The sequence below is a fragment of the Habropoda laboriosa genome, unplaced genomic scaffold (assembly GCF_001263275.1).
Source record: "Habropoda laboriosa isolate 0110345459 unplaced genomic scaffold, ASM126327v1 scaffold41, whole genome shotgun sequence".
Classification (NCBI taxonomy): Eukaryota; Metazoa; Arthropoda; class Insecta; order Hymenoptera; family Apidae; genus Habropoda; species Habropoda laboriosa.
Window position 1 is genome coordinate 1,154,863 of NW_017100164.1, and position 19,234 is coordinate 1,174,096.

At 36.3% G+C, this 19,234-nt stretch overlaps 2 protein-coding genes across 3 annotated transcripts; both read right to left on the minus strand.

Moving 5' to 3' along the window:
- Nucleotides 1-5,988: 5,988 nt before the first annotated feature.
- On the minus strand, nt 5,989-9,007 carry LOC108578588 (polyubiquitin-A-like). Its single transcript, XM_017941951.1, is given in 3 exon segments — nt 5,989-6,866; nt 6,869-8,285; nt 8,911-9,007. Coding segments are annotated over 2 exon segments (2,274 nt in total). The 5' UTR covers nt 8,280-8,285; nt 8,911-9,007; the 3' UTR covers nt 5,989-6,003.
- A 3,348-nt stretch (nt 9,008-12,355) lies between these two features.
- LOC108578592 (zinc finger RNA-binding protein) lies at nt 12,356-19,052 on the minus strand. Of its 2 annotated transcripts, none has more exons than XM_017941957.1 (11): nt 18,981-19,052; nt 18,541-18,704; nt 18,080-18,421; nt 17,114-17,572; nt 16,316-17,029; nt 15,909-16,236; nt 15,640-15,827; nt 14,463-14,611; nt 13,133-13,228; nt 12,926-13,046; nt 12,356-12,639 (listed from the first exon to the last, which is right to left on the minus strand). In XM_017941957.1, exons 1-11 carry the CDS (start codon nt 19,028-19,030, stop codon nt 12,356-12,358), a joined length of 2,895 nt encoding a protein of 964 aa, XP_017797446.1. In that variant the 5' UTR covers nt 19,031-19,052. The 2 variants fall into 2 exon arrangements, with proteins under 2 accessions (XP_017797446.1, XP_017797445.1); XM_017941956.1 differs by having other exon boundaries at nt 17,114-17,683.
- Nucleotides 19,053-19,234: the final 182 nt, after the last annotated feature.

The window sequence follows — 19,234 nt, forward strand, 5'->3', positions numbered from 1 at the left end:
CGTAATAAAGCTTGCAGCGAGCGTTGTTGACAGAAAAATAAAAGCTGCCGGTGTTCCTGGCAGCTGTGCCTGCCGACCGGCGGGAAATATCGCGTATCCTTTCCCGATTATGCGTTCACACGAAACTACGGGGCCGACAAATATTTCAGGCGTGCGCCACTCGAAAATTCTCGAAATTGCTAGACGCACGAAAACTAGGTTTCGTAAGAAAATCTCCGCGAGAGGACGTTATATTTTTTCATCAGATGGTAACTGGCAACGATGTGGCAGTGTATGGTGTGAGATATATGTAGATCTACCTTTTCTTTTGTCAATTCGAGCGTTGGTTGAAATGATCGGTGAAAATAGGTTATGTTTATTTGAGGATTTCTGAGAGGGAAACTTTTATTTTGGAACTCGTATCTCTCTATGCTTTATCTTGAATGGTAATGGTATTTATAAATTATAGTTTACTTAAAGGTGTCTGTAATTGGAATTAATTGTTTTCTACAAATTAATGAACCGTTTTATTGTCAAAACGTTTCTATGGTAATAAACGTACACTTTTGTGTAGATTATAGGTTAGATTGAAAGACAATGCAACGTGAAAAATCAACGAACAATATTATAAAAATAAATATATATCAATGAACTACGAACAATTTTAATGAATCTTTCGCACAAAATAAATACACTAATTGCAATTCTTACGTAGACTAAATATTTTGAACACAAAACATGCTTCGACAATAAAAACCACAATTTCACGTAAAATTATATTTTACAAATTAATACTGACAGCTAATTAAAACAACATATAAACAACGTGTACAACTGTTTCATATACATAGAACCGGTCGATCATTAACTTCGATATAAATATCGCATTTCAATTATCCACACGCTATATCAACGAACCACTATTCCCATTTTTGCGAAGGGAACAGGGAGAAGAGCCTGCGTGGCCCGTTTTCGCGCGCAAGCTCGCTCGAAATAATGTATCGGCCCATTATCGGTACTTCTCGAGCGGCGCGAAGAATAAATATTTCAACGCTCGCGAAATTAATCACTCGAGGTTGGTAGCAATTAAATTCATCGACGGTGGAATCATCAAAGAACTCTGCAGTGGATAACGAGTCGATCGTTCTGTCTACGGTGTGTATCTTTCACATTGAAACGAAAACTAATACGACTCAATGAAACCAAAAAAAAGAAGCAAGGAAAGAAAGAGAGAAAAAAACTGATCAAAGTAAAAGAACATTTGAACAACAACACGCACGTGAATAGCTGTTCGCCACGAGACACCGGATATTCTGCGAAAACCGAGAAAGTTCACCGTTCGTGTGTTTTTTTTTTTTTAAATATATGTGTGCAACTTGTACAATTTTCCACAAGAGCATTAGGTACGTATTTAATCTCTAAACGTTTAACGTATGTGTAGCTATTAGCTGTACAATTCTCCATTCAGAATCACCGTGTGTCCATTCGTCTCTCGAAATATTTCCTCCTTTTCACCGTAACATAAACCTCGTACGCACGATCCATCCTCGATACGAACAATAGACCGATAGAAATATAAGAATATCCGTCTTACCTGATATCAGCGGGAGCAGCAATCCGATCAAGAAAAGAAGGTCCATCGTCGGTTCCTTTTCAGCATCCAGTGGATTCAACTCAACCCTGCCTCTGTCTCATCCTCGATTGATCCACAGACCCTCTCTTCTCTCTCCTTCTAAATCCACTCTTGTCGCTATCACACAAATGTTTCTTATATACTGTTCAACGTATTAACCACTCTACGTGTTCTCCACAGGTAAAAATCGAACGAGAAACCGAACGAGTCCTCCGGTTCTTCGCGGCTTACTATGGTGAAACGTTTGCAAGAGAGAGGAGGAATATCTCTGCGAGAAGGAATTCTGTTGCGTTTTTGGAGGGAAAAATAGACGGAGGAGAAGGAGGAGGAGAAGGAGAAGAAGAAGAAGAAGAAGAAGAAGGATGAAGAGAAGCGGTATTGGTAGAATGAAGATATTACACTGTACGAGACGAGACGAGACACTGTATAGCGAACGAGAAGACGAGCACAAGGAGGGCCACACGACGAAGAGCGAAGCGACACGCGGTGTTGTTAACTAAGCAGCCGCTGTTCGCGGGGCTGTGTGACACGCTGCATAGAGAGCGCGGTACGAGACCAGTTCGAAGACTGAGTACGAGTCCATATCCCGGAGGCTGACTTCTCTCGGCCCTACCAGGGTACGCCGTACAGTAATGCCCGTCCATTGCCCGCCTCTGGATAACGTTTCCTTCCACCATTAAGCAACACGCGATACACGGTCCGCCGTGAGACACGCCGTGCCGTGCCTCGCCGTGTCCTCGCGCGGGGAACCGTTGCGAGGATTATCGCGGATCTTTCAGAGGACTTTCTTCCTCTCTGTCTCTTTCGTTCCTCATTCTGGAGGACCTAACGCAGCCGAGCGAGAAGAGAGATAAGATTGTTAGATAGAACGATACGGGGGCGAGTTTTTGGATATTCTTCGGTCGGTAAGGTTGGTTCCTTTTTTCAATACGAATTTCAATTGGAAATATCGAAGTATTCTCCTGGGCTACTGTTTTGATAGAAAGTAGAAGTTTGTAACGATGCGAATGAACGTTTGGATCAGATTGAAAATTTTCTGTATTGTTCTTTTGTATTCGAATTTTCTATTGGACATATTCATTTTTGGAGGGATTGGTAGGTGAGGTACAGTCAGTTCCACAAATATTAAATAACTTTTAAACGCGGCGCGGGAAAAATGTGGATATTTGAAATATTTTTAATACGAATCGTATGAACATTGTACTACGAATATTTGAAAGATTCATTTGTGTCGATCGTAGGAATATTTGTGTGATACTGTGAGTCGATATAATTTCGATGAATTTTTATTGCAATATTCGATGAACTAACAATACGTATAATACTAAAGTACGATAAATCACGTTTCATAACGAAAAAGCATCGCCCTAATTCTTTTATAATTAACCGAAATACCAAAAAGCTTCTGTGTTATTATTTCGATGCGATAGAAGTGTGTAAAGCACAAATGAAATTTGTTGGTCCAATTCAGAAAAAATTGTAACTTTCAAAAATTGCCACATCGTTGTTTTGCATTCAAATTTAAAAACAGCAGTAACGTGGTAATGTAATTTACCGTTTCAAAGTAGGCGAATTGCAAATAACAATAGAAATGTTGCAAATACACGAAGGTACAATAGATACAGACAGAGAGAGAGAGAGAGAGAAAAATGAAGATTCATCCGGCGATTTACGAGCGCTGTTTTTACACATTTCCCCAAAACTAATTTTCATCCTCGTTAACAATTTACCAGGCAAAATAACTCGTATTTACACGGGAACTTATCTAACAGTATTTCCCACCGAAACTCGAATTACATTCGCGTTAATTACACAGACGATACGATTTAATCAAAATTTTAATCCGGCCCCACGAGAAAGTTAATTGCACGCTTTATCGCGATGTAAATTACGCTGAAACCACGCGGCGTTTTCTTCTTGACAACCTGGGCGGTGTATCGCGAAGTGTGATAAAATAATTGAAAAAAGAAGAAGGAAAAGAAAAGACGGTGAACGTGAAGATGTAAAAATTTCCATTCGTGATAACTGTATGTCACGTGTGTACACGTTACAGTAGCAAGACGTAGACAGAGGGAACGTGTCCTTTGTAATGAAAATTATAGTTACTTAGATACACCGAAAGCATTATTCCCGGGGTGGACTCGAAACGAGGCAAAATTAATTAGAACAGAGAGCTGAGAAACGAGTTAATGCGATTAAGCGGTGAAAGGCGCCGTTTCGAATGATAACTAGTGCCGCGAGAATACGAAAAATTCATTTCCCATTGCCGCTTATGCGACATTCAATTACAATTAGGTTGTAATTGAAAATGCCTGCGATACTCCGTGTAATAATTGTCATTTATGCGATCGAATTGGAAGGAAAGGTTACGATGAGAAATAAAATAACGAAATATATTACTACGAAATTGTATAATTCACTTGTAACAATTATAAGTAAAAAATTGAACGACCAAACTCCGAGGTTGTTGTTTATTAAATAAAAACGTAATTCATCTGATTCCCGTATTTTTCATTTTGAAATCTTCGAGTTTTGCCTTTGTGTATTTGAAAAAATGATCAACTATTTCGCAAAAATAGTCACACGTAGTAACAAATAGATTCGACACAAAATATCCCGGGAAAAAACATCAAATTCAAATTTTAGCAAATTTTTTGTAATTACCAGTATGTTCGCGAATATATTTTTCTAACCTAAAATGGTTAAATTTACGTTAAACAGTTGTACGTTGTAAAACGCCTTTGACGTAGGCAAATAACCGAACGAAATTTCCGCGATATTCTGGAAACGTCTCGGTGCTAACGCATTGCTTGAATGCAACGTTAAAACGCTGTATAGTATTTGCACGTACGAAGGTTTTAAGTACGGCAAAACCGAACGAACGGCAATTCTCGTAATTTCAACGATGATATTAAACTACAGGCCGGGCGGTGGAACGCTCGAAAATTCGTTTACATCTCATCAGCGCGTGAAAATTTTAATCGAATTGCCGCGCGCATGAATCGGGCCAGCTGAAGTATAAATAATTGTAGACCGACCGTACGTCGCCAGTGGCACCGGCCGCTGCACGTCGCTCTGTTCAATTTCGTTCAATTTGGAGAAAACACGACGAGCAGCTCGAGTAGCATGCTTATATTCTCGTTTGGATTATTGCGATTTACAAATTACAAGTTATACACCCGAGAAAGACGAATACATCGAACAAATGCACGCTTTTTGAATGGTTTAGAAATTAGTATATACTGTAGTTTACGTTCGTTGAGAATCATCGTGTAATTCTAATCGATTCAAGATCGAAATATAGTGAAAGGAATACTTGTTGCAGAATTACTTGATTAAAGTTCTGTTATTTAGTTTTTATAGCTTTATAAGTATTTATTAATATTTTAGTATAACGTAATCGATATTCTTTGTGAAATATTTTAACAGAATATGTTTCTATAATATTAATGCAAAGGATATTGTAATTCGACTTTTTGCTTGATTTTTGGAACTAGATATCTTTTTTAATAAACTGCATCACCTATGTTATCGTTCTGCAATAATACTTTGATTTGAGAAAAAACTGTGGTATAGCTATTTATTTAATCATAGATAGAAATATACAATTATGTTACAATTTACGTATAAAATGTAAATGTGAAATAAATAGAAATTTCCACAAAATCTAATACTAATGTTATACGTATAAAAGCCTAGTTTCATATTTAAAAAAAGAGGTAACAAACAACTTACAGAAACGTAGTAGAATTTTCTCCGTGTATTTAATCAGTACTGAACAAACTTAATATAATTATAATCCACACTGGATAACGATGTAATGTTCATTTCTGCAAACGAAGCTGGCAGACTTCAAGCGCGACATCTGCATGCCACAATCAGAAGTAAATATCGACTACAGAAATGTTACCAAGAGATTGAAATTCAAATCAAGCAAAATCAATCTTAAAAAATATAAAAAGTGAGTATAAAATATGGAGTATTAGATAAATGTGGCATTTTTTTAAATTATTAGTTTTGGTCTAAGTATTTTCTTAAATAATAAAATGATTTCTATACATGATACACGGGACACAGGAATATATAACTTAGAAAAGTGTATTTTTAATATGCACTTTTATTTGTCACAGTATATTATTAACATAATTATCACATTATCAATTGCTATTATGAACAAAACTAAAAAAATTCATTACTATTTGATATAATTTTTCATATTAAAACGAGATCAAGATGTGGAATAATCGATTACTGCACAGGCGAAATAGTACCAAGTACCGAGTACCAAGGGTACTAGGTACCACGAGCCAATTAATTTTTAATATTATATTCGGAAAGTATACGACCACACTTCTAAAATCATGGTTTTTTCATTGAATTTTTACAAAAATTTACATTCCACCTCTCAATCGAAGTACAAGATGGAGAGTTGATTCCTTCTGAATATTATAGTCTGCAAGTGTGCGTCCGTCTTCAAGCTGCTTACCAGCGAAAATCAATCTTTGCTGATCTGGGGGAATGCCCTCCTTATCTTGGATTTTTGCTTTAACATTTTCAATGGTATCTGAAGCTTCAACTTCTAAAGTGATCGTCTTTCCAGTAAGGGTTTTGACGAAAATTTGCATTCCTCCTCGGAGTCGAAGTACAAGATGGAGAGTTGACTCCTTTTGAATATTATAGTCAGAAAGTGTGCGTCCATCTTCAAGTTGCTTACCAGCGAAAATCAATCTTTGCTGATCTGGGGGAATGCCCTCCTTGTCCTGAATTTTTGCCTTCACATTCTCAATCGTATCAGAAGCTTCAACTTCTAAAGTAATAGTTTTTCCAGTAAGGGTTTTGACGAAAATTTGCATTCCTCCTCGGAGTCGCAGAACGAGATGAAGAGTTGACTCCTTTTGAATGTTATAGTCCGAAAGTGTGCGTCCATCTTCAAGTTGCTTACCAGCGAAAATCAATCTTTGTTGGTCTGGTGGAATGCCCTCCTTGTCCTGAATTTTTGCCTTCACATTCTCAATCGTATCAGAAGCTTCAACTTCTAAAGTAATAGTTTTTCCAGTAAGGGTTTTGACGAAAATTTGCATTCCTCCTCGGAGTCGCAGAACGAGATGAAGAGTTGACTCCTTTTGAATATTATAGTCAGAAAGTGTGCGTCCATCTTCAAGTTGCTTACCAGCGAAAATCAATCTTTGTTGGTCTGGTGGAATACCCTCCTTATCTTGAATTTTTGCTTTAACATTTTCGATGGTATCTGATCTAAAGTAATAGTTTTCCCAGTAAGGGTTTTGACGAAAATTTGCATTCCTCCTCGGAGTCGAAGTACAAGATGGAGAGTTGACTCCTTTTGAATATTATAGTCAGAAAGTGTGCGTCCATCTTCAAGTTGCTTACCAGCGAAAATCAATCTTTGTTGGTCTGGTGGAATACCCTCCTTATCTTGGATTTTTGCCTTTACATTTTCAATGGTATCTGAAGCCTCAACTTCTAAAGTAATAGTTTTTCCGGTAAGGGTCTTGACGAAAATTTGCATACCACCTCGAAGTCGCAGAACAAGATGAAGAGTTGATTCCTTCTGAATATTATAGTCTGCAAGTGTGCGTCCGTCTTCAAGCTGCTTACCAGCGAAAATCAATCTCTGTTGATCAGGTGGAATACCTTCCTTGTCCTGAATTTTTGCCTTCACATTCTCAATTGTATCAGAAGCTTCAACTTCTAAAGTGATTGTCTTTCCCGTGAGAGTTTTAACGAAAATTTGCATTCCACCTCGGAGTCGAAGTACAAGATGGAGAGTTGATTCCTTCTGAATATTATAGTCTGCAAGTGTGCGTCCGTCTTCAAGCTGCTTTCCAGCGAAAATCAATCTCTGTTGATCAGGTGGAATACCTTCCTTGTCCTGAATTTTTGCCTTCACATTCTCAATCGTATCAGAAGCTTCAACTTCTAAAGTAATAGTTTTTCCCGTAAGGGTTTTGACGAAAATTTGCATTCCACCTCGAAGTCGAAGTACAAGATGAAGGGTTGATTCTTTCTGAATGTTATAGTCAGAGAGTGTGCGTCCATCTTCAAGTTGCTTACCAGCGAAGATCAATCTCTGTTGGTCTGGTGGAATACCCTCCTTATCTTGGATTTTTGCTTTAACATTCTCAATTGTATCAGAAGCTTCAACTTCTAAAGTGATCGTCTTTCCCGTGAGAGTTTTAACGAAAATTTGCATTCCACCTCGGAGTCGAAGTACAAGATGGAGAGTTGATTCTTTTTGAATATTGTAATCAGAGAGTGTGCGTCCATCTTCAAGTTGCTTACCAGCGAAAATCAATCTCTGTTGGTCTGGTGGAATACCCTCCTTATCTTGAATTTTTGCTTTAACATTTTCGATGGTATCTGAAGCTTCAACTTCTAAAGTGATCGTCTTTCCCGTAAGGGTCTTGACGAAAATTTGCATTCCACCTCTCAATCGAAGTACAAGGTGAAGTGTTGACTCTTTTTGAATGTTGTAATCAGAGAGTGTTCTTCCATCTTCAAGTTGTTTGCCAGCAAAAATCAATCTTTGCTGATCTGGGGGAATTCCCTCCTTGTCCTGAATTTTTGCCTTCACATTTTCAATTGTATCGGATGCTTCAACCTCGAGGGTTATTGTTTTGCCAGTCAATGTCTTGACAAAGATCTGCATGATTATCTGGTAAAAAAAAAAAATTAAAAAACGTTAGTTTGAATTAACATTTTCCGTAGTATGCTATTGCCGTGCAATACAATCACTGTATTCAAAAAATTTTTTCCTCCTATATTTATTGCCATATTTTGTCGAACATATAAGAAACTGTAATCTATGATCGTAAAATGTCATTAGTAATAATGGCGTCGCGTTGGCCTAATCAATAACGGCCATTTTGTTCTCGGTTACTACGCAGTAGAAAGGCAACGGTTTATTGGTATGATTAAGACTTCCTTTACATGAAATATTAGGTTTTGTTTCTTACATTTCGAAATTTTACTACTGAATTGGTATATGCTTTATGTCTATAATAAGCAGTGTTTCGAAACTACTTTAAAAATAGATTTCTATTCAAAATCTGCGGTTCACGCCCTCAAGGCTACAATAGCCACAATCAATACTTTATTGCATAGCCTTTTCTTTTTCAAAATGAAATAAAAGATAAAAGCATTTAAAATTACAAATATTTATGAGACAATAAATTTTAAATAAAAAAGAAAAATTCATTATATACAATGCAGAAGTTCTTGACTGATGGTTTGTTCTGGAAAAGCTGGAGATGTGCCAGCCACAATATAAAGATTCTTACCTCCTTTAGAAGTAGCTTACAATGCAGCAAAAATTTTCAACAAAATTTTAGAAATCTTGTATTCTTCCTCACAAATCACTTTGAAATGCTCGGAAGAACTGCACAGAGCACACAGCGAACGTTCCTTTTATGTCAGTGGTAGAGTCGTATTGATCATGCGCAGATACGTCGGAAGATTTCTAGAAAGACGCCTATTGGATTATATTTTCTTACTGTCATTGATTTTCTGACGTACCAGTTACGTTCGATTGGTTTCTGAGACAAAGAGTATTCTTTGTATAGTAAATTTTGTTAAACTATTCTTTTTTTTAAAATTATTTATAATACATCGTTATTTTTGTAATAATGTATTTTTTTCAACTGGAAATTTGATTTATATATATTTTTTCTTGAACTGTCACATTTTGATAATAATAAATGGCTAGAGGGCGCACGGAAAAGTATTAAACAAAAGAAAGTGATGATTCGTTGTTTTTCACAATGACGCTTTTTCCAGTAAATTCGTTATTTTTTACATTTATGCTAAGTATAAGTCAGTTACTACGAGTTACTACGATGCAAAAATTAAGAATCTACGTGAATATACTACGGATAGGTTATGTTTAGAATATGAATTATACGTTTTCACACGATATAAATAATTTTGGTATTATAATAATTTCGAAAGTTAAAATTACGTAAAATTAACATAGAAAAGAATTCATTAATCATGTTGCAGCTCATAATCATATTACATTAAATTTTCATCACATTAAGATGATGCAACAATCTTGAAACTAACGAATTTTTTAATTCGAAAATAATTAAATTTTATTTAAAGGTCATGTATATACATTATTATTAATACATATTTAAATGAGTGTTTAAGAACTTTAAACATACACATGTTACATGAGACAACGTAATTAATATGTATTGTTTTAAAAAAAGAACCAGTTATTTTCTCAATTACTTGTGGAAGTCTTCTACGATATACCTTACCAAATATTTTTAGCAAATTGTAAGGAAAATAATTTTGAATCTTCGATATTTTGCTTTTACTAATAAAGCTAATATTTCAAATGAAAAGACAAAAGAAAACAACTAGATTAATCATGACTAGTGAAAGTAGATTAAAATTCTGTTTATATGATTGTTTTACATGAAATACATGACAATTTCGAAAACAGGCATTTACTTATGATAAACTATATACATTTTTTTTAATGTTTCATTATTAACATCGAAGTAATTCATTTTTTGGTCAACTACACAATTACGTAATTTATCAATAATTACAAGTCATTGAAAAAGAAAAGAAGAAAATGAAAACTCGCAGACTTTATATCTAAATTCTAAGAACAATATAAATTTATTTACCTTTATTTTTCGAACACGTTTCATAAGAAAATATGAAACAGTTTTTGTCATGTGGAACAAATCGGATATTGTTCTTAAAAATAACGTGTAAGTAGAGTGGCACGGCGAACGTTTGATGTGGTTTTCTATATATATAAAAAAATATAACGTAACTCCCACCTTACTTTCAATAACATTATTGAATTCTTAATACTGAAAAAAAATAATACGTATTATTCATAATCAAAATTCCTCAAGGCTCTACACACATATATGTTTTAACAGGCTTTAAACACTGAACGGAGAAAGTTTGCGAATTTTCTTTGTAAAATACCTGCAAATGTATAGCGCATTACGTTACATTAATATTTGGTTCAAAAGATGATAATAAATTAAAAGTACACATACCATGCAGTTAAATATGTACAAGTATACTTTAATTAATACTGTAAAGTAGGAAATGAAAGTGGCCTAGTGCTTGACGATTTTATGTAGATTTAAAGCATGTGCCAGTTCATTCAGAGATTAAAGTAACCGTATTACGTCTACAGAATACGGAATTGTAAAATATTGAAATTATGAAATTAGATCATTAAACACTTTTACTTGAAAATACTAGTTTGCACCAAACAGAATCACCGTTATATGAAATTATACTCATAATTTATAGAAATTACATTCTTAATTTAAATGAATTTTTTAAAATTTTGCATGCTATTTCCTAATACCTTTATTAAAAAATTAATACAATATCAGTCTCAGTTCTGCTCGGTGCCATCCAAAAATAAATTAACTTTCTTTGTATGTCAAGTGTTTGTTCATGTAAAAAATTAGCTAGTAATCATAATCATACAATCAGAGTGCTATTGTGTGTGTGGCCTTCTTACTAAAGAGGATTCTTATTAATTCGTCTTAATTGTTGAAAAGCTCTTATACAATACTAAATATGCAGAGGAATATGGAAGTGAAGAAAACCTTATACTTATCTCATGCATGTTCGATTTATTCAAAGAGGATTTGCATGTGTACAACAGAAGATCCATACACTGTGTCAGAAAGAACTGATTAAATATGAACATTTTGAAGTAATATTCGACTTCGTGTGATATTTTTTTTAAACAAAACTACAGCAAAATATTAAGAATTCTGGACACGTGCACTTAACCCTCATTGGACAGCAAAGCGTCTATTTTAATAATCGATTTGCAACTCTGCTTTCTTGGAATCTTCTGCGACGTGAACATACGGTGTTAAGACAGTTGTTTAGCGCAGGAAAACATTCTGCACTTCTTTACGACTACACACACAACATACACACGAATTCTCAATACAAACTAACCTACTCTTAACTTCAAAAACTTATAAATGTTCAGTTTCTTTTTTTTTTACCGCCCTTTCTATTAAACTTCATCATACATTGTGACTGAAATATAGCTAAATAAGTAATTCAAACTAATTAACGCATTCATCATTTTCCTTCGACAAAATCCTAGTGCTGGAACTAATCGTACCAATTGCCTGTTTGGGAAAGATCTTTTCAAACACCTGCAATAAAATAGTTGCAAGAAGTTCTTTTCTTATTCACCTTAAAAGTAACAGCATCCATATTTCATAATAACACTGAAGTAGTGCTTACATAAACTGAAATTAACAAATTAAATTTGAAATATTGCATTTCTTACTTTCAAGATACTCGGAACTTGCTTAAAAATAAAACTGCTTATAACAAACGAAGCAATACATAATTTTTGTCATTAAAATATTGAACTTAGTACTAGTAAAAACAACGCTACAACTTGACGATATTTTATTGTACGTTCAAAAACAAAGTCAAGGTACAATGACGTAATCTGACCTAGTTCGATATATCTTTCGCCACTAAAATTATGATTGCGAATTAAAACAATGCCACTAAATTGTCCAAGAGGATTCTTACACTCCAAATAATTATAACGTCATATTAATAGATCAATTAGTCTTGCTCTAAATTTTGACATCTTTCCAGTACAGAAACATTTCATTGAACAAGCAATTGACACGAGAAAAAATTTGTTTCTTATACTATATAAGTTATGAGTAAATCGATAAAGCGAATATTTTGGTAGATCTACTTGGAGTCTATCTCCATTTTGATCTCCTCTGCTTTTTTATCTTTTTTCGAAGCCTCACTATCTGTTCCTTCTCCGTTACTGTTGTCACGTCTTCGTTTCCTAGCGAATCGGCCTTTATATTTAGGTGGTGGAAGTTGTTCCATACCCAGAACTTTATGGATTTGACGAAATGCGACTAATCGTAAAGCATGTTGCGCCGAAGCAGTTATATCTTCTCTTTGTTGGGCTGTCATATTGCCTATTGCGTCAACTGGTTCCTTCTCGCATGGATCAGACAATCCTGTACAAAAATATGTCATTTATAGTTACTATGTTTTAACACAAACTGTACAAAATGTTGTGTATAAAACATAAAAATCAGATTGCCAAATCATCTACGCAATACTGCGAAGAATTCCAATGAGACACAAAAACCGAAAAACTCGATTTAAGCATCTACAAAGGAGTTCACAGTATGCTCAGTCTCGTCATCAGTATCATCATTTTTTTTGTTCCAAGTATAATTTGAAAAATATAAACCTTTTTACTTGTTCTCTAAATTAATGACAACCTATTATAATACACACCTGGACTTCCTGGAAGCAATATTCCTCCAGCAACACATTCTAGAAGTCTTCTTAAAGCTTCACCTGGACTGAGAGGTCCTCCAGCAGTGCTGATCACTTTTTCAGTTAGCAGTTCCAATGCCTAAAAGAATTATTGAACGTTCAATTTTTGTATTACTTATTATTAAATTAAGGTATTTATTTGATAAAATAGTATTTAATACTAACCCATGGGTTTAATGGTCCCCAAGTAGGTACACGGTTACAAAGATCACGCATTATGCGAATAACCATAACACAGCTCTGCAGCGAAGTTGCTCTAGCCTGTTAAATACGATCAGTACTTTAGTACATACAATTTAATATACACATTAAAATCTCTGAGTCTTCTGGAGATGCGACGCCCTAAACTACTTTTTAATTTGCTTTGTGTGGGCTTTAGCTATCCTCCCAGCCTCGTGCCTAATAGCTCCTAAATATTAGCCCATATCAAAATTATCGGGTGTTTATTAAGCATTTCCTGAACAATTAATACCTAACATAATATTTAAAAAAAAACGTACAACATATCAGAATAAACTGCGCACTTGTTAATGTGCCAAATATATCTCTTGAACTCGTAATCGAAAAACACCCGATATACTTATGACACCACTGTGTGTTTGTGCTTGTCTGTCTTTCAATTATTTAACAGTGCTTACAACGCACATTGCGTAGAAAGTATTAAACAGAAGTACATATTTATGAAGAACAATTACACTAACTTTAAGAACATCTAAGACAGACCTAGAACAGACTCAGTCTAGGCTACAATGCATTAAGATTAATCCAGAATAATGAATAAGCTTGATCATAAGCATCACGAAGCAGTTTAGTAGTGTATTATAAACAAAACGATTTTATTATGTATTCTTAAACGATTATCTGTAGTTTCCTATTATTCTGGATGTTGATGATTTCAAGTAAAGCAAATGTAAATGCTTTTGATGCGCATTGTTATTTTAAATGCTATAATTCACACTTACATAATGCTTAAACTTCTTGCCTGAGACTATCTGATTGCACGTTCGATGCTTCCTTCTTTTTTCGAAATTATGCTGTACATATACTTCTTTTTTATCCTTTTTTTTTATTTATTTTTTCTTTTGTAAATCAAACTGCCAATACCTAAATGTTGCCACTACCATCCACTTATTTTATCTATTGTAGATTACAAATTACAAATAAATTTTTGTACTACAAAGACCTTCAACATTTCTTAGAAAATAAAACCTTAGTGGATAAAGTGGATTGGCAGACGTATAAAAGCTGTCAAACGTCAAACGTGATCAAATAAACGTTTCAGACAAAATCATATCAACAAGAAGATAGATGGTAATAAAAATAAAATCGTCACAAGGCTGGAAGTTCTAAGACTGCTCTTTTTTGCGGACAGAGAGAGAGGACAACTTGCACGCGTTTCGCGTAACAGGAAAAAATAACAGAAAACAGTCGTTAGTACCAACAAAATGGCACCGACAATTCGAGATTCTTGAACTGAGAGTTGATTGATTCAAACCTGAAACCACTTGGCATGCCTGAGTGCAGCTAAAGCCTCCAAACACTTAGCCTTGGGAAGTACATCTGGTGGATCTGGTTTCGTCAAGGCGGGCGCCGCGGGCGTTGTTTGCGGTTGTGCAGCTCCCTGTTGCTGCTGTCCAGCATTATCTGAGATTCCAACAAAGAAAGCACAACACGCTTAGACAACACTTAGAGTGTTTGATCATGCCCAACTTGGGTTTTCCCTCTATGTATATATATGTATATATATATATAATTATATTTTAACTCAAGTGCATTAAACTTGAGGGCATAGCCTAAAACATTCTCATTGAAACAAAAATAAACCTAAATCGAATGTAGTACACAAACAATGATGCGTCACTCCTATTCGTGGACGTCCTTTTTCGCATAACAAGTTTTTAAAAGAACGACCGACGTTTCTTGTTCACATTGACAGCGTTACTCGAAATTGAACGTTGAAGTAACGCTATCAAAAGAATCATCGGTTAGAGAATAAGGAGTCGACAGTACATTGTACATTATGGTGTACGGCATTCGATGATAGAGGGTTTTCTTTTTAAATTATCAATGCATGATCAAAAAGTCCATAGTTTTAAGATTGCCTCAGCGTTGTTTTCCTCATACCAAAAGCGTGTCCACGTTCGTACTAGCATATATTCTCTTCCTTAATGGAGACTCCAGCTTAACTATTATCGGTGGAACTTATAAAATTATACTACTACAAATTAACTTAAAACGAAGAAATGCGACGACTAATCGTATCAAGTTTACGCTCTCTCTTTTCCGTTAAAAAATGGCTGTTAATTATATTTCTATGTACGCTCTTACATTTTTTTGTTTGCTTTTTGTCAGTGCTTTTTAAAATTGTGTGAATCATACTCTCAGTCGTGGACACACTAAAATGCAGCTGTATTGAAAAAGGAAAGGAATTTTGTATGTTAGAGCGTATATACACTGGCAACCGTTGAAGTCCGTGGCTGCCCCTGCATCATCCTGGTGCTTAAAAAAATTTACAAAGAAGCTTTTCGGGCCATGAAAAGAACAAACGAAATTCATAAACCACGTGTTCGAGAAAAGCAGCATGAAAATAAAGGTGCTTTCTGTAAAATTTCTAAAATTATTACAGTTATCCTTTTCTTGGCCACCACGAAAATATAAAACGATCAAATCACCTGCAGCTGCTGCTGGTTTAGGCGTTTCACGCATTAAAGGACTGGTAAGCGTTACGCTAACAGTCACGCTGCCTCCTGAAACAGTCAATGCAGCTGATTCTGGATGTTTTCCAACATTGTAAGTATCTTCGGGAGCTACAATCTTCAACTGTGCCGGAAGAATTTCAGCAACTTTGTTCAATAATGTCCTGTAAAAGAAAACAATTTACGAAAATATTTATATGTGAGACTTATATAGAATAATTTGCCAGAATGATTTTTCAACTAACCGTGTTGGTTTTTCCGCACACAGAACCACAAGACAAACATGGTTATCACCAGACAATAAAAGCCCTTTCGCCAAATTACCAACACGCATCACACCCCTTAATATCCTTGAATCTTCTTTTTCCTTTTGGAATGAGAATAAATTTCCATCGCTACCATCTTCTTTCTGCGGTGTTGTTGTTTTTTTCTTATCGGGATCTTCTTTTGTTTTTACTGCATCAGCATTTGGTTGCTGCTGTTGTTGTGGCTGCTGCTGCTGCTGTTGCTGTGCTGCAGGTGTAATTGTAGTTGATGGTGTGGCATTGGTGGTAGTTGGTGCTGGTTTCTTGCCTGCAATTCCAATATCTCGATTTTGTTATAAACATATAATAGAAAATATGAAATTAATAAAAAGCGAGCAAGTAATTACCGGCTTCTGCTAATGTATCAGAAACAAACTTCAATGCTTTTTCAGTATGTGAAACAATTTTCTGAACTGCCAGCAGTTCCTGTTCTTTAGGATAAATAGTGGTATGATGAGCTAACACATGTTTGTCATCGGATGAATCTGGCCTCCTCTGTGGTCCAGGGAACATCATCATTGGTGGTGGTCCTGGGAAAGGACGTGGCATTGGCGGAGCTCCAGGTCCTCGTCCATAACGTCGATACCATTCGTAATATTCACATTCTTCTTCATAACGTCGTCTTTCTTCCCAATACATCATTTCTTCGTCCATCATTGGACCCATTGGTCCTAATTGATTGATTTCCTCCCTACGGCGTAGGTACTCGTCCCGCATTTGTTGCCTACGTAATTTTTCTTCCAGCATTTTTCTTTGTTTAAGACTTGGTTTCATATCAACAACCAAATCAGGATTCACTTTTTTCTTATATGCGAACCTATGCCGCCTTCCTTTCATGTGCATATCTTTGGCATTAGGATCATTGAACCTGCACTCACAAAGCTTGCAATTAAAGCTTATGATTTTTCCATCTTCTGACTTGTTTTCCTCTATATACTCTTGACCAACTGGTTGAATATCTTTCTCATCTACAGCTGTTTCCTCTACAGTTTCCTCAGCTGCAGTTTCTTCCGGTTTAGTTTCTGCAGTCTGATTTTGATTTACAGTTCCTAAATTACCAGCTGTAAGCATTGTGATATTAATAGTAATAATACTATAACTAAAATCTTAGAAAAAAAGTATAAAAAGCAACAAGCAACACTTACAAGCTACAAAATTGATCTTAGGAGTAGCTGTTACTGTAGGTTTTTTAGTTCCTGCAGTTTTAGCTGCTGCTGCTGCTGGTTTTGGATTCAAAACAGTTGGATCTGCGCTTGGTATTGGTTTCCCAAGTTTTGTGTGTAATTTTACAACCTTCTGATGTTTAGCACCTCTGATATGAGCAGCATATGCATCGTTTCCGGTACAAGTAACATCGCAAAGTTCGCAACGTAGACTGTTGCCTGCCCCACGTGGTGGTGGTTGCTGTGGTACCTTCAGAGAAGCTTCCTTCTTCTTATGTTTCTGTCCTTCTAGATGCTCACGGTACGTTTGAGGTCCAGCACAGCTGATCTTACAGACATCGCAATAGTGTAGTTGTTGAGGCTTGGGGGGCTGCTTGGGCCGCATTGCCTTCATCCCTCCCCCTCCAGTGCCAAATCCCTTCCGTCCGTAGCCCTGCCAACCTCCAGTCTTCTGGTTAGTTGAATTGCTGTTTGCACTCTGTTGGGCTACATACATAGTCGCAGCGCTATATAGCGCTGCGTCGTAGCCGGAATACGTTGTACTCGCCGTTTCTAAGGGAAATGAAATTGAAACCTCAAACTTTGGAGGAGTCAATCCTTTGTATTCATGGAACCATTCTACTAACTTGTACCCATCAAAATGAATACTTCATTCTTTTGATGAAATATATTTACCAAGTATGTTGTGTATTATTCAAAAGTCTCTATACAAATTTTGTAATTTTCATAAAAATGTATTTCTGCTAAACTTTTAAACCATGTCATGGCTTAAAATGTTAACAGAATTTCATGTATCATTCATATATATCAACTTGAATAGCCAGAGGATCAATTTCATGTTATTAGTGCCTACATCACGGTTAGCAGGACATTTACATAGGATTATAAATTTTGGCGAAAAACATTAACATATACTTATATGTAACATATTATTCCATGAAAACTTACTATTTGTCGCTGTTGATGGTGTAGCAGCAGGTGTAGCTGGTGCTGTATATCCTGATGAATAGGTAGCACTTTGGGTAGGGTTAGATTGCTGATAAGCTGTACTCGATGCTTGGTACGTTTTAGCTTGTCCAGTAGTAGTAGCTTGTCTTGCTGTGCCTGTATAAGCACTAGTTGTACTATACGCAGGTTTTGCAGCTTGATAATGTGTTTCAGTAGTTGTATAAGTTGCTGCAGCTGCTGCAGGCTGCTGATAATAAGTTTTAGTAGCGTCGTATGTAGCTGCCGGTGCAGCACGTCCGTAACCGTAATCGTATGTTTGAGCCACAGTACCCGGATTAGCAGCTATAAAGAAAAACACACAGAGATAGATGATTTCACGATACCACGTTACGAGCATGGAAAACGTTTACGTACAATGAAGAAGAAAGAAAGGAAATAAAAATTTATAAAAATGAGCTTACCAGCGTACGTGGTTCCAGTCGCGGCTGCAGCAGCGGCCGCTTGATAGGTTTCGTAACCTGTAGCCGCGGCGGCAGCGGGTCGTTGCGTATACGTGGCGGCGGTTGCCGCTGGAGTTACTGCGTATCCCGCTTGACCAGTCTGATAAGCGGCTGCGCTGGTCGCTCTGTTCGAAAGAACAATAGATTCAATTACAGACGAGAAATATAATGGAAAATGGAAACGGGCAAAACGAAAAAGACCTCTATCGGATCCGTGCCCGGGAGAGACGCTCGATGGACGCTCTACTCTCAGCAAGAAATGGCGGCCAAGCCGGCTGGGCTCTCGCGTGCACCGATTTTAACGAACAGTTATTACTCCCGCCAACGTAGTTACCGCCACGATTTTTCGATAAACTTAACACTAGCTACTTAATAATTATGGTATGCAATCGATTTCGTACCCATATTGCGTTCCGCCGTGAGTAAACCCAAAATAATTGTTCTGAGCCATCCTTCCTCGCAGAGAATCCCGGAAAGAAGGACAATGGAGGAAGTTGTAGGGCGTGCCACGAACTCGATAGAATGGCGGCGCTGCCGCGGCTCCTATTGGTTATTCTGTTGGAGCCGGGCGCAACAATTACAAGAATGCCGCGCCCTCAGTGGCCGCTTCCACGAGAACCCTGCGTCGTCCTCCGACAAACTACTTCCGCGCAAA